The sequence below is a fragment of the Carlito syrichta genome, unplaced genomic scaffold, assembly GCF_000164805.1.
Source record: "Carlito syrichta isolate Samal-C Ts95f unplaced genomic scaffold, Tarsius_syrichta-2.0.1 Scaffold316420, whole genome shotgun sequence".
NCBI classification, from domain to species: Eukaryota; Metazoa; Chordata; class Mammalia; order Primates; family Tarsiidae; genus Carlito; species Carlito syrichta.
The window spans coordinates 725,132-738,012 of record NW_007260516.1 but is presented as its reverse complement, the minus strand read 5'-3'; the positions used below and the strand labels follow the sequence as shown (position 1 = coordinate 738,012).

Here is a 12,881-nt window from a genome sequence, read left to right as displayed (position 1 = left end):
AAAAAAAAAAAAAAAGAAAACAGTCGAAGGATATGAATAAGCTGTTTACAGAAGCAGCAATTTATTTGATTAATAAACATACAATAAAAAACCAACCTCAAAGAATTGTAAATTCCTTTTCATTCCCACTTATCAGGTAAACAAAGGTTTGCTTTAAAGCCATGATAATTTTCTAATTATGGCATGGGCTCAATAAAGCAAAAACTCTCATAAACATTAGATGGAAGTATAAATTGGTACAGTCTTTCTGCAAAGAAGATTGGGTACATGTCCCAAAGACCTTAAAATATTCATGCTATGAGTTCAAATATCCCATATCTGGGAATCTATCTTATCGAAAAATTTGAACTTTACAGGTAAATGTGTGCATTTAAGGCAAGCCAAGGAGATATTGAAATATTTATAACCACCGGGCTTGGTGGTTCAACCTGTAATCCCAGCGCTTTGGGAGGCTGAGGTGAGTGGATTGCCTGAGCCCACAGCTTCAAGACCTGCCTGCACAACTTGGCGAGACCTCATCTCTAAAATTAAAAAAAAAAAATTAGCCGAGCATCGTAGTGCCCGCCTGTAGTTCCCATTACTTGGAAGGCTGAGGCGGAAGGATCGCTGGAGCCCAGCAGGTCGAGGCTGTGGTGACCAGGAGCGTGCTACTGCACTCCAGTCTGGGCGACAGAGTGAGACTCCAACTCAAAAAAAAAATATTTATAACCACTAAAATAATTGTTTTCAGGCCAGGTGCAGTACCTCACACCTGTAATCCCAGCACTTTGGGAGGCGGAGGTGAGAGGATCGCCTGAGCCCAGCAGTTTTGAGACCAGCCTGGGAAAGACCTCATGTCTACAATAAATAAAAAAATTAGCCAGGCATGGTGGTGCACACCTGTAGTTCCAGCTACTTGGAGGACTGAGGTGGAAGGATCATCTGAGCCCAGCAGGTCGAGGCTGTGGTGGCCATGAGCTTGCCACTGCACTCCAGCCTTGGCAACAGAGTGAGACTCCGACTCAAAAATAATAATAAATTGTTTTATTGTTTTCAAATGTATAACTATCAGGTTGGGCACCCAGACCTGTAGAGACCCTGTCTCTACAAAAAAAATAAAAAATTAGCTGAGTTTGGTAGAACATGCCTGTAGTCCCAGCTATTGGGGAGACTGAGGTGGAAGGATTGCTTGAGCCCAGGAGTTCGAAGTTGCCATGACCTAGGGTTGTGCCACTGTACTCCAGCTTGGGTGACAGAGTGATAGCTCATCCCTAAAAAAAAAAAAAAAAAAAAAAAAATATATATATATATATATATATATATATATATATATATACACAATATATAACTATCAAACTTGTAGAGGAAATAGAAGCATTGCAATATAGCTGATAAATATAAAAGAAGTCAAAAATAGAGAAAAAAAATCAAACAATGGTAGACATAGGAAATAGGCTAGGCGTGGTGGCCCATGCCTATAACCCCAGCACTTTGGGAAACCACGGCAGGTGAGTTGCTTGAGCCCAGGAATTCAATTTCAGCCTGGGCAACATAGTCAGACTTCGTTTCTGCAAAGATATTTAAAAATTAGCCAAGTGTGGTTGTGCACATTTGTAGTCCCATCTACTTAGGAAGCTAAGGCAAAAGGGTCGCCCGAGCCCAAGAGGTGAAAGCTGCAGTGAGCCATGATCATGGCATTGCACTCCAACCTTGGTGACAGCGAGACCCCAACTCAAAAATAAGAAAAAAAAATAGTAAGGCAGTAGATTTAAATATATCAGTAGCTACGTTAAGTGAATGAAACTAAAATACTCCAAGAATTGTCAGACTGTTTTTTTTTTTTTAATTTTTTATTTTTCCGAGTTGGAGTCTCACTCTGTTGCCCAGGCTGGAGTATAGTGGCATGCTCACAGCTGCCACAGCCTCGACCTGCTGGGCTCAGGCGATTCTTCCGCCTCAGCCTTCCAAGTAGCTGAAACTATAGACATGTGACATCACACCCGGCTAATTTTTTATTTATTGTAGAGATAAGGTCTCCCGAAGTTGCCCAGGCTGATCTGCCTAATACTAAATTTTACCCTACATCTTTTTTTTTTTTTTTTTTTTTTTTTTTTGAGTTGGAGTCTCCCTCTGTTGCCCAGACTGGAGTGCAGCAGCCACTCCCGGCCACCGCAGCCTTGACCTGCTGGCTCTGGTGATCCTTCTGCCTCAGCCTTCCAAATAGCCGGAATTACAGGCATGCGCTACCGTGCCTGGCTGATTTTTTGATTTATTGTAGAGATGAGGTCTCGCTGCCCAGGCGGGTCTCGAACCCGCGGGCTCAGGCAATCCACTCGCTTCAGCCTCCCAAAGGTGCGGGATTACAGGCTGAGCCACCGAGCCCAGCTTTACCCTACATCTTTAAAATAAAATTTAAAAAACAAAAAAAAATATAGTAACCATAGCAAATATGGTACCAACCATGCTGCCCATCAAAAGTGAACTGAATTAAAAAAATATGGTATAGGCTGGGTGCAGTGTCTCACGTGTATAATCCCAGCACTTTAGGAGGTGGAGGCAAGAAGATTGCCTGAGCCCAGGGGTTCAAGATCAGCCTGGGCAATATGGCGAGACCTCATCTCTACAATAAATCAAGAGGTGAGCTGGTCATGGTGGCACATGCCTGTAGTTCCAGCTACTTGTGTGGCTAAAGTGGAAGGATCTCCTGAGCCGAGCAAGTCGAGGCTGCGTTGGCCATGAGCATACCACTGCACTCCAGCCTGGGTGACAAAGTGAACCAATTGAAAAAAAAAAGTGGTACATATACACAATGGAATATTACACAGCCATAAAGGACAAAATTATGGACTTCTCAGCAACTTATATGGATTTAAAGTCTATCATACTTAGTGATCTATCACAGAAACAAAGAACTGAGCCAGGCGCAGTGGCTCATGCCTATAATCCCAGCTCTTTGGGAGACTGAGATGGGTGGATTGCCTGAATCCTGGGATTCAAGACCAGCCCAGGCAACTTGGCGAGACCTCATCTCTACAATAAAGCAAAAAATTCACTGGGCATGGTGGTGTGCATCTGTAGTTTCAGTTACTTGGAAGGTTGAGGTGGAAGGGTCACCTGAGCCCAGCAGGTTGAGGTTGCGGTGGCTGTGAGCATGCCACTGCACTCCAGCCTAGGTGACAGTAAGACTTTGTCTCAAAAAAAAGAAAAAAGAAACAACTGAATACCACATGTTCTCACTCCTACGTGGGTCCTGAATATTTATCACAATACTACAAGGGAGGGATTGGCAGTAGCAGGACACTGCCAGGGGAGGGAGGACTATATAACATCACTAAGGGTACCTGATCCTAAAATGGGGAATTGAGGACCAGTGGGGGGCCCAAACTTCACCTTTATGTAAACCACTTGTGTACATAATCCTGACTTGTACCCTACATCTTTAAAACAAAATAAAGGGAAAAAAGCGGTAGTGAACTGACTTAGAAATCAATAACAAAAGGGTTTTTTTTTTTTGGTTTTTTTTTTGAGTAGAAGTCTCACTCTATCACTCAGGCTGGAGTGTGAGTGCAGTGGCACACTCAAGGTCACTGCAGCCTCTACCTGCTGGGCTCAGGTGGCCCTTCCATCTCAGTCTTCAAAGTAGCTGGTACCACAGGCAGGCACCACCACTCCTGGCTAATTTTTTTTATTTATTGTAGAGACAAGGTCTTGCCAAGTTGCCCAGGCTGGTCTCAAAACCCCCTGCCTCCCAAAGTGCTGAGATTATAGGCATGAGCCACCGCACCTGGCATTTCAAGATACTTTGTCCTCCAGAATTTTTAAGTTTTTGTGTAGTCAGAGAGTGGAAGTTATAAATAAAACAAGGTTAACCATGAATTTATGATTGTCAAACATAATAAAGGATATTGGAGTTCATTGTGCCTTACTCTCCTCTTTTGTATATGTCTGAAATTTTCTATAATAAAAATGTTTCAGACATTCCAGTGGATTAACATTACAGTGTAAATTTGTCAACAAAAATGTTTGGCTAGGCGCAGTGGCTCATACCTATAATCACAGCACTTTGGGAGGCTGGAGTGAAAGGATTGCTTGTGTCCAAGAGTTGAAGACCAGCCTGGACATCATAGCGAAACCTCATCTCCAAAAAAAAAAAAAAAATTAGCTGGGTATGGTAGCACACTCCTGTAGTTCCAGCTACTTGGGAGACTGAGGCAAAAGGGTCATCTGAGCCCAGGAAGTATTGGCAGTGGTAAGCCATGATTGTGCCACTGTACTCTAACCTGGGTGACTCAAAAAAAAACAGTGTTTGTTAGTAGGTGTTTTTGAAAAAAAACAAAATGGTGTTATTTTATACATTTACAGAGCCCTGTAATCACAAAGTTTTTTGTTATATTGTTTCCATATTTTCATGTGTTTGTTTGAAGTGCTAGAAGCACTTAACATGGAAAAAATGATGTCAGCCATTTCCTGCTGGATGGAGAGCCCGAGACACTCTTTGGTATCAACAAACTGGAAAAATGCTGAGGAAATTCCCATTTTAATCATCGAAGGCTTTCTTCTCTTTAATTATAAGTAAGCATTACTACTCTAATGTTGACTTTATTATTTTAATAATGAATGGGAGAAAAAGCCTTATGAACTAAATGTGCTGTTATTTTAGGCCCCTTGACCCTATCTGGAACAGAAGCTATTTTCTGACCATTCCATATGAAGAATGTAAGAGGAGGAGGAGGTGAGTTTTGAAATCATGTTTGTGGATTGTAATTCAAAAGACAGAATTTTGGAAGAATGAGGAAAACAACATTACTGAGCAATACGTATAGGTCATTTTTCAACCAAGGGAAGCTTTAACTCTTTTACACAAGGAAAAAAAACCTTTTTTCATAAATGGTCACCCACATGGAGTAATGTAAATTATTCCTCTAAGAAATGGGGCTCATATCAAGCTCGTTTCTCATATCAGGCTCATTTCTTCTAAATCTTGAGATAAAGCAATCCCATGCTGATTATGAATTTAAGTTAATGAACCTGGATTCCACTCAAGCTATAAAGAACACTAATGAGTTTAAAGCTTAATCCAGCATATGAGTATTTTTATCATTACTTAAACTATTTTTCTCTCAATCCTTTTTTTTCCTTTTTTTCTTTTCTTTTCTTTTTCTTTTTTTTTTTTTTTTTTTTGAGTAGGAGCCTCGCTCTGTCACCCATGCTAGAGTGCAGTGGCACGTTAACGGCCACTGCAGCCTCAACCTGCTGGGCTCAGGTGATCCTTCCTCCTCAGACTTCCAAGTAGCTGGAACCACAGGCGTGTACCACCATGCCTGGCTAATTTTTGTAGAGATGAGGTCTCGCCAAGTTGCCTAGTCTGATCTCAAGCCCCTGGACTAAGGCAATCCACTCGCCTCCATGTCCCAAAATGCTGGGAATATAGGTGTGAGCCACTGCTTCCGGCTTCTTAATTCTTTTATAAAGCACCGGGGAGGAGAGAATTTTGAATGATATTGAATTACTAAGTTAATTTTAGGATCAGAGGACTAAATTCATTTTATTGTCTTTCTAACTGCCATTGAGTTAGAGAACACAGTGTTAATCCTGTTCAGATTGAATCGCTGAGTGATTTTCCCATTATCCTGACCATTACTATTTTATTTTATTGATTGTGTGTTTCTGTCAACATAAAGTTTCCTACATGTTTTGATAGTACACGGGCCTACGAGCCTCCAGACCCCCCAGGTTACTTTGATGGCCACGTGTGGCCCATGTATCTAAAGCACAGACAAGAAATGCAGGACACCACGTGGGAAATTGGTAAGTGCCTTTGCTTCCTCCATTCAAGACCTTTATCTTGTCATCTGCCTCAAAGTATAGAAAAGAAAGAATGTGTAGATGATCAAGGGACACTTAAGCAAGAACACTGTGGGTTCCCCCATCTTTCCCTGCTGGTTCTCCTGGTTTCTGTTTCTCTCTCTATGGCTCTTGTCTAAAGCTTATCAACTTCTGGATGGCTATTCATTCAACCGATATTGAATGAACACCTTCCATGGCCAAGGCTCTCTCACCTGGAGAACAAGGTGATACCTACACTCATGCAGGTGATATTGTATTAGGGAAACAAGTGTCACAGGCACCAGCTGCACAAGCGTGTCCTTTCCAGCTATGGTAAGTGCAGTGGCACTAAGCTCCAGGGGTCTGTCCAGATCCCAGTGGTCAGGGAACACTTGCCTGAGGAAGCCACATTTAGACCAAACTCCAGTGGGTTTAACTGAACAAAGAGATGTGGGTTGGGGAGATGAATGATCACCTCAGACGGTGGGTACAGAACACGAGAAGACCAGGGACCAGGAAAGAATGAAGAACACCTGAAGGAAGCCTGGTGCTGAGAAAGCTTTGTGGTAGAGAAAAACCAAAGGAAGGAGTTGGTGCTGGTGGTGCAGGGAGGGTCCAGACCCCGTGAGTCCAATAGGACAGTTAAAGGCATTGGTCATGATCCTATGAGCAGTGAGAGGCTCTCTGCAGAGAGGTTTGTTTTGTTTTGTTTTTACTAGAAGTCTCATTCTGTTGCCAAGCTGAAGTGCAGTGGCATGCTCATGGCCACCACAGCCTCGGCCCACTGGCTCAGGTAAACCTTCCACCTCAGCCTTCCAAGCAGCTGGAACTGCAGGTGTGCACCACCCTGCCTGGCTAACTTTTTGATTTATTGTAGAGATGAGGTCTTGCCAAGTTGCCCAGACTGGGCTTGAACTCCTGGACTCAGGTAATCCTCTCCCCTCTGCCTCCCAAAGTGCTTGTATTGCAGGTATGAGCCACCACGCCTGGTCTGCAGAGAGGTTTTTAAAAAGGTTACGATCGATACAAGTTCTTATTCAGTAAGATCTTTCTGTCTGTGTGGAGGATGGATTTAGTGGGTATGATGTTGGACGCTTGCACTCAGTAGAACTGGATGATAGAATAGCTTTTGGGGAAGCAGAAAAATAACAGACACCTCAGCAACTGGCAGGTGTTATTTTAGAAAACAGAAAAACGTGAAGGCATTGCAGATTTGTCAGGAAGGAATGCAAGTCTGCTTTGCATATGAGGTTGAGGTGCCTGAGAGACAGAATGTAGCCATTTGGAGGTGAGCTTCTGGGTCCTGTGGACCTGAGCTCAGAACAGTTGCTGGACTGTGGAACTCGAGGCGGAAATGATGGCAGAAAGCTGTTGGGTAAGGCAGAGTAGTCAGAACTGACACTTTTCACAATAATGGGGCCTTGATATTGTTGGTCTCCAGGAAGGGAGTTGTGTCAGAACTGTGCAGAACGACACAGAGCTCATCCCCAGGGCTGAGGCTAAGGCTCTTAGCTTGGATCTTTGATTGGAGGGACATCCTCTTGTTACCCTTCTCTCCCTTTTCACCAAAAATGCAAATCTAACCATGCCCTTGCCCTGTTTGAACACCTTCCATGGTCTCCAGGTCTTTGGAATTATCTCCAAACAGCCCAACATCAAGGCTTCTAAAGACGAAGACCCAACCTTGCTCTAAAATCTCACCTCTTGGTGGCGTGTGGTAGCTCATGCCTGTAATCCCAGCCTTTTGGGAGGTGGAGACAACAGGATTGCCTGAGTCCTGGGCTTTGAGACCAGCTTTGGACAACTTGGCAAGACCTTGTCTCTACAATAAGTGAAAAATAAGCTGGGCGTGGTGTTACACGCCTGTGGTTCCAGCTACTTGGAAGGCTAAGGCGGAAGGATCACCTGAGCCTGGCAGGTCGAGGCTGTGGTACCTGTGATTGTGCCACTGCACTCCACCTTGGGTGACAGGGTGAGACTCTGACTCAAAAATAATAATAATAATAAAATAAAATAAAATCTCACCTCTCACACAGGTCCTGCCTCCCCATTCCACACAGTGTATCTTTATCTTAACAGGCAAAGTTCTCTTATCCTTCCCTCCCTGTTCTGTTTTCTGACTAGAATGCCCTTTCTATCCTTTAACTTAGACAATTTCTTCTCTAAAGTTGCTTGTGCCAGTTACGTTTAAAATACATATCTTGGGTTGGGCACAGTCGTTCATGCCTGTAATCCTGGCACTTTAGAAAGCCAAGTTGGGAGGATTGCCTGAGTCCAGGAACTTGAGACCAGCCTGAACAGCATAGTGAGATCTAGTCTCTACAGAAAATAAAAAAATTAGCTGGGTGCAGTGGCACGTGCCTGTAGTCAAAGCTACTCAGGATGCTGAGGCAGGAAAGTGGCTTGAGCCCAGGGCAACAGAGTGAGACCCGAACTAAAAAAAGAACTCTTCTGAGTCTGGTGAATTTGGATCCAGTACATGTGTGGCAGAGCTCAGACTCTGCATGGTTTAAGAAGCTTCACAGGTACCCCTGATGTATAAGTACCTTGGAGAATTCCTGCCTTAAGTGATTCTTTGGGGCAGGCACCAGTGCTTCTAAAGTGCCATATGCACCGTGCCACTTAACTCTCTCCCTTGTTTCTCCTTTTTTTTTTTTTTGAATTGGAGTCACTCTGTCACCCAGGCTGGAGTGCAGTGGCATGCTCATGACCATCACAGCCTTGACCTTCTGGGCTCAGGCAATTCTTGCCTCAGCTTTCTAAGTAACTGGAACTATAGGCACACACCACCATGCCCAACTCATTTTTTGTAGAGATGAAGACTCACTATGTTGCCCAAGCTGGTCTTGAGCCCCTGGGCTCAGGCAATCCTATCGCCTCCACCTCCCAAAGGGCTGGGATTACAAGCATGAGCCACCACAGCCAGCTTTTTCTTTTCTGTCTAAGTAATTCTCACATAAGTCAGTGTGGATTTCTCTGTAACAAAACTTTTGACCTATCATACCTGGCTATGATCTAATTCTTTCTTTAATTGCTCTTAATTTCTTTTCAAGTTGTGATCCTGGGATTTTTGGCAATTGTGAGAGATGTGGGTGCCAGAGCAAATATCCTGTATTAATAAGCCTGTTGGTAGACCGGGTATGGTGGTTTAAACCTGTAATCCCAGTACTTTGGGAAGCCAAAGTGCGAGCATTTCCTGAACTCAGGGGTTTGAGACCTGCCTGGGCAACTTGGCGAGACTTCATCTCTACAATAAATAAAAAAATTAGCCAAGCGTGGTGGCAAGTGCCTGTGGCTCCAGCGACTTGGAAGGCTGAGGCGGAAGGATCGCCGGAGCCCAGCAGGTCGAGGCTGTGAGTGTGCCACTGCACTCCAGCTTGGGTGACAGAGTGAGACTCCAACTCAAAAAAAAAAAAACAACACCCTGTTGGTATCTGAGCTACCCTCTTTTCCCTGTCTTAGTTTACCTAGATGGAACAAAATCTAAAGAGGACCTCTTTTCACAAGTGTATGAAGATCTAATACAAGAACTAACAAAGCAAAAGTGTAAGTATTGTGCTGTCAAATTGGATGGTTGAGGGTGAACAGCCAGGAAACTAGTTCACTATGTACCCAAGAAGGGAACATCAGAATGCTAAATGTGGCTAGGCGTGGTAGCTCAAGCCTGTCATCCCAGCACTTTGGGAGGTCCAGGTGGGAGGATTGACTGAACCTAGGGATTTGAGACCAACCTGGGCAACTTGATGAGACCTCGTCTCTACAATAAATCAAGAAAAATTAGTCGGACAGCTGTAGTTCCAGCTACTTGGAAGGCTGAGGCATAAGGATCCCCTGAGCCCAGCAGGTTGAGACTGCGGTGGTCATGAGCGTGCCACTGCATTCCAGCCTGGGCGACAAAGTGATACTTCGACTCAAAAAAAAAAAAAAAAAGAATGCTAATGTAGGAGTGATTGCATTCATTCATTCTTTGCTTTGAGTATAATTCAGAATCTGATTATATGTGGGTTTGGGCACTTGATAATTTTTCTTGATTTTTAGGGGTGAAATGATTTGTTTTTGCTACATTTCTTAATGATTTTATGTTACTTAGCTTAAAATTTTTAGCAGATGGTTGTCCCGGATAGGAATGGAATTATCCTTTGGGCAGAATGAAATTAAAATGCTGATGATTGCTGGGCACAGTGGCTCACACCTGTAATGCCAGCACTTCGGGAGACAGAGGCAAGAGGATTGCCTGAGCCTACGGGTTCCAGACCAGCCCCAGCAGCATGGCGAGACCTCATCTCTACAATAAATCAAAAAAATTAGCCAGGTGTGGTGGCACGTGCCTATGGTTCCAGCTACCTGGAAGGCTGAATCGGAAGGATCACCTGAGCCCAGCACTCGAAGCTGTGGTGGCCATGAGTGTGCCACTGTCCTCCAGCCTGGGCAACAGAATAAGGCTCCAACTCAAAAAAAAAAAAAAAAAAAAAAGCTAATGATTTTGTTTTAATATGTCTAGACTTTTCCCTTTCTTTTATTCCCTTAAGAATTTTCTGTAAAATTTTTATTTTCCATATATTTTAAAAATAAACACAAGATTTTAAAAGTATTTATGGGGTATTATGGTTTTCATATTAAATGGCCACCTAATTCTGGCTTAAGCAAAAAAAAAAAGCACAGGGTAGCAGGGGGTTCAGGCTCAGCTGGATTAAGGAGCTCAAATAGGGTCCTCAGGGCCCTGTCTCAGTTCCACTTTCTGTTTGGGTTTATTCTGAAGTCAGACTCTCTCTGCTGATAGACGTGATGTCTTGGCAACATCATCCTCTAGGACCAACAGTCTCAGTATAAAAAGACAGTTTATCCTTTTCCAAGATTGTCCATGAGTTGATAAATGTTGGAGCTATGTGTTGAGTACTTATGTTATTCTCCCTTCTTTTGCATGTGTTTAAATTTTATTGTAAACAATTTTTTTAAAGTCAGCATCTTTTATTATCAGTCACATAGTTCATTTTTTAAAAAATGAAGCCAATGGATCAGGGTAGTATAAAAACAGCGACCAGTCGGACTCGGTGGCTCAGCCTGTAATCCCGCGCCTTGGAGGCTGAGATGTGTGGATTGCCTGAGCCCGCAGGTTCGAGACCCGCCTGGGCAACTTGGCGAGACCTCACCTCTACAATATATCAAAAATCAGCCAGGCATGGTAGTGCATGCCTATAGTTCCAGCTACCTGGAAGGCTGAAGCGGAAGGATCGCCGGAGTCCAGCAGGTCGAGGCTGCGGTGGCCGGGAGTGGCCACTGCACTGTAGTCTGGGCAACAGAGTGAAACTCCAATTCAAAAACAAAAAAACAACCACCACCAGGTTTGTACATGTCATTCTGTGTCTACCTGGGATCGGGGTCTCCCGATATCAGGCACAGCAGCTGCACTTGTCTGGTGCCCCTTTGCAGATACAGCCCTGGGCACGCTTGGCCCAGCCCATGGGGTAGCAGGAGCAACTGCCAGCAGCTGGAGTTCCAGGCAAGAGGGTAGAGGCAGCAGAGCATGTGGGAGGCTGGCCGTTTTTTCGTTTTTTGTTTTTTGTTTTTTTAAAGCAGTATTCCGTCTTAGCCCAGATGTCGAAAAGTCCCCAAAAAGACTGATTGTTCCATCTTGGTCACATGTCTTGCCAAACCAATCACCATGGCCAGGCAGATGATGGCATACTCTGATAGGCCAGGACTAGATCATCTTGTAATTGAATCCCCACTAAGACCTGCTTTTAAAAGATTTCCCAAAGGAAAAACAGGGCAGGAGGTAGAAACCAGAAGAAGGATGCTGGAAGGATAAAACTATAGATGTAGCTGTGGCTGTATTTGAACTCTTCGAAAGAGTTCCTGTGGCTAACACAGACAAAATGCCATCAGTAGCTGAGAAGACGGTATCACTCACTCTGACAGTGAAAATAATTTGTTTTTGGGTGAGAAGCAACTGCCCTAGTCCACATGTTGTCATCTGTCAATAAGAATTCAATTTCCTATATCTTCAATAAATTCCAACTAGGCAGCTCATTAATCCTAAACACTCCTAATTTCAGGATCAACCCTTTATGTAGGCATGAACCCGTTTGAAGAAATTTATAATCCTTGCCAGAGACACCTGCCCACCCTACCATCTGTTACTTTGGTGAAAGACAGGCCTCCCACTGTAAAGCTCAGAGCACCAACGTGAGTGGATGTAGCAGGCGTGGGCTGGAGAGAGGAGCGCAACCTTCAGAAATGGTAGCCCACAAGCCAGAGTCTCTTCTCTAGACTTACTACCCCTTCTGGCCCTAATGAGGTGCTTCCAGGAGTGTTTCAGCTACTGGAGTCCCATACCTCTCTGTCTTCTCAGTAATGGCCAGTGTTCGGGTCCAGTTCTTTAGTAACTTAAGTCATATGCTGTGGTTTGGCATTATGATCTACCTGCTGTTAAAGATGAAAGACACGTTTCTCAAACCCCTGGGCTCAGGCAGTCCTCTCGCCTCTGCCTCCCAAAGTGCTGTGATTATAGGCATGAGCCACCACACCTGGCTTTTTCTTTTCTATGTAAGTAATTTTTGCATAAGTCAGTGTGGATTTCTCTGTAACAAAATTTTTGACCTACCATACCTGGCTTTCTTTCATGTAGCTCAGGTAAATTGTACTAGTTCCATTCCGAATCCAGCTCACCACAGCCTCGACCTCCTGGGCTCAAGCAATCCTTCTACCTCAGCCTCCTGAGCAACTGGGACTTCAGGCTCGTGCCACCACACCTGGCTAATTTTTTACTTATTGGAGGGATACGGTCTCTGTATGTTACTCAGGCTGTCCTCCAACTCCTGGGCTCAAGCAATCCTCCCACCTTGGCCTCCCAAAGTGCTGGGATTACAGGCATGAGCCACTGCACCTGACCAGCTGGCATGTTTTTACGGGTACTGCAGACCCACAAAAAAGTGCATTTCCATGTGTATGACACCTCTCCTCACCTGTATCTTTTTTTTTTTTTTTTTTTTTTTAGTTGGAGTCTCAATCTGTCGCCTAAACTGGAGTGCAGTGGCCGCTCCCGGCCACCGCAACCTCCACCTGCTGGGCTCTGG

General features: G+C 44.2%; 1 protein-coding gene across 5 annotated transcripts in view; it reads left to right on the top strand.

Moving 5' to 3' along the window:
• The window catches only part of NMRK1 (nicotinamide riboside kinase 1), a 23,360-nt gene that overhangs the window by 7,524 nt on the left and 2,955 nt on the right, over nt 1–12,881 (top strand). For 2 of the 5 annotated variants that reach the window (XM_021707171.1, XM_021707172.1), the window contains 4 exons: nt 4,404–4,551; nt 4,640–4,711; nt 5,681–5,787; nt 9,268–9,351. In XM_021707171.1, the coding sequence (XP_021562846.1) occupies nt 4,404–4,551; nt 4,640–4,711; nt 5,681–5,787; nt 9,268–9,351 (411 nt within the window). Of the gene's footprint in view, nt 1–4,403; nt 4,552–4,639; nt 4,712–5,680; nt 5,788–9,267; nt 9,352–9,895; nt 10,028–12,881 lie in introns of those variants that run through there. The other 3 variants (XM_008074364.2, XM_008074365.2, XM_008074366.2) reach the window with 3 other exon arrangements.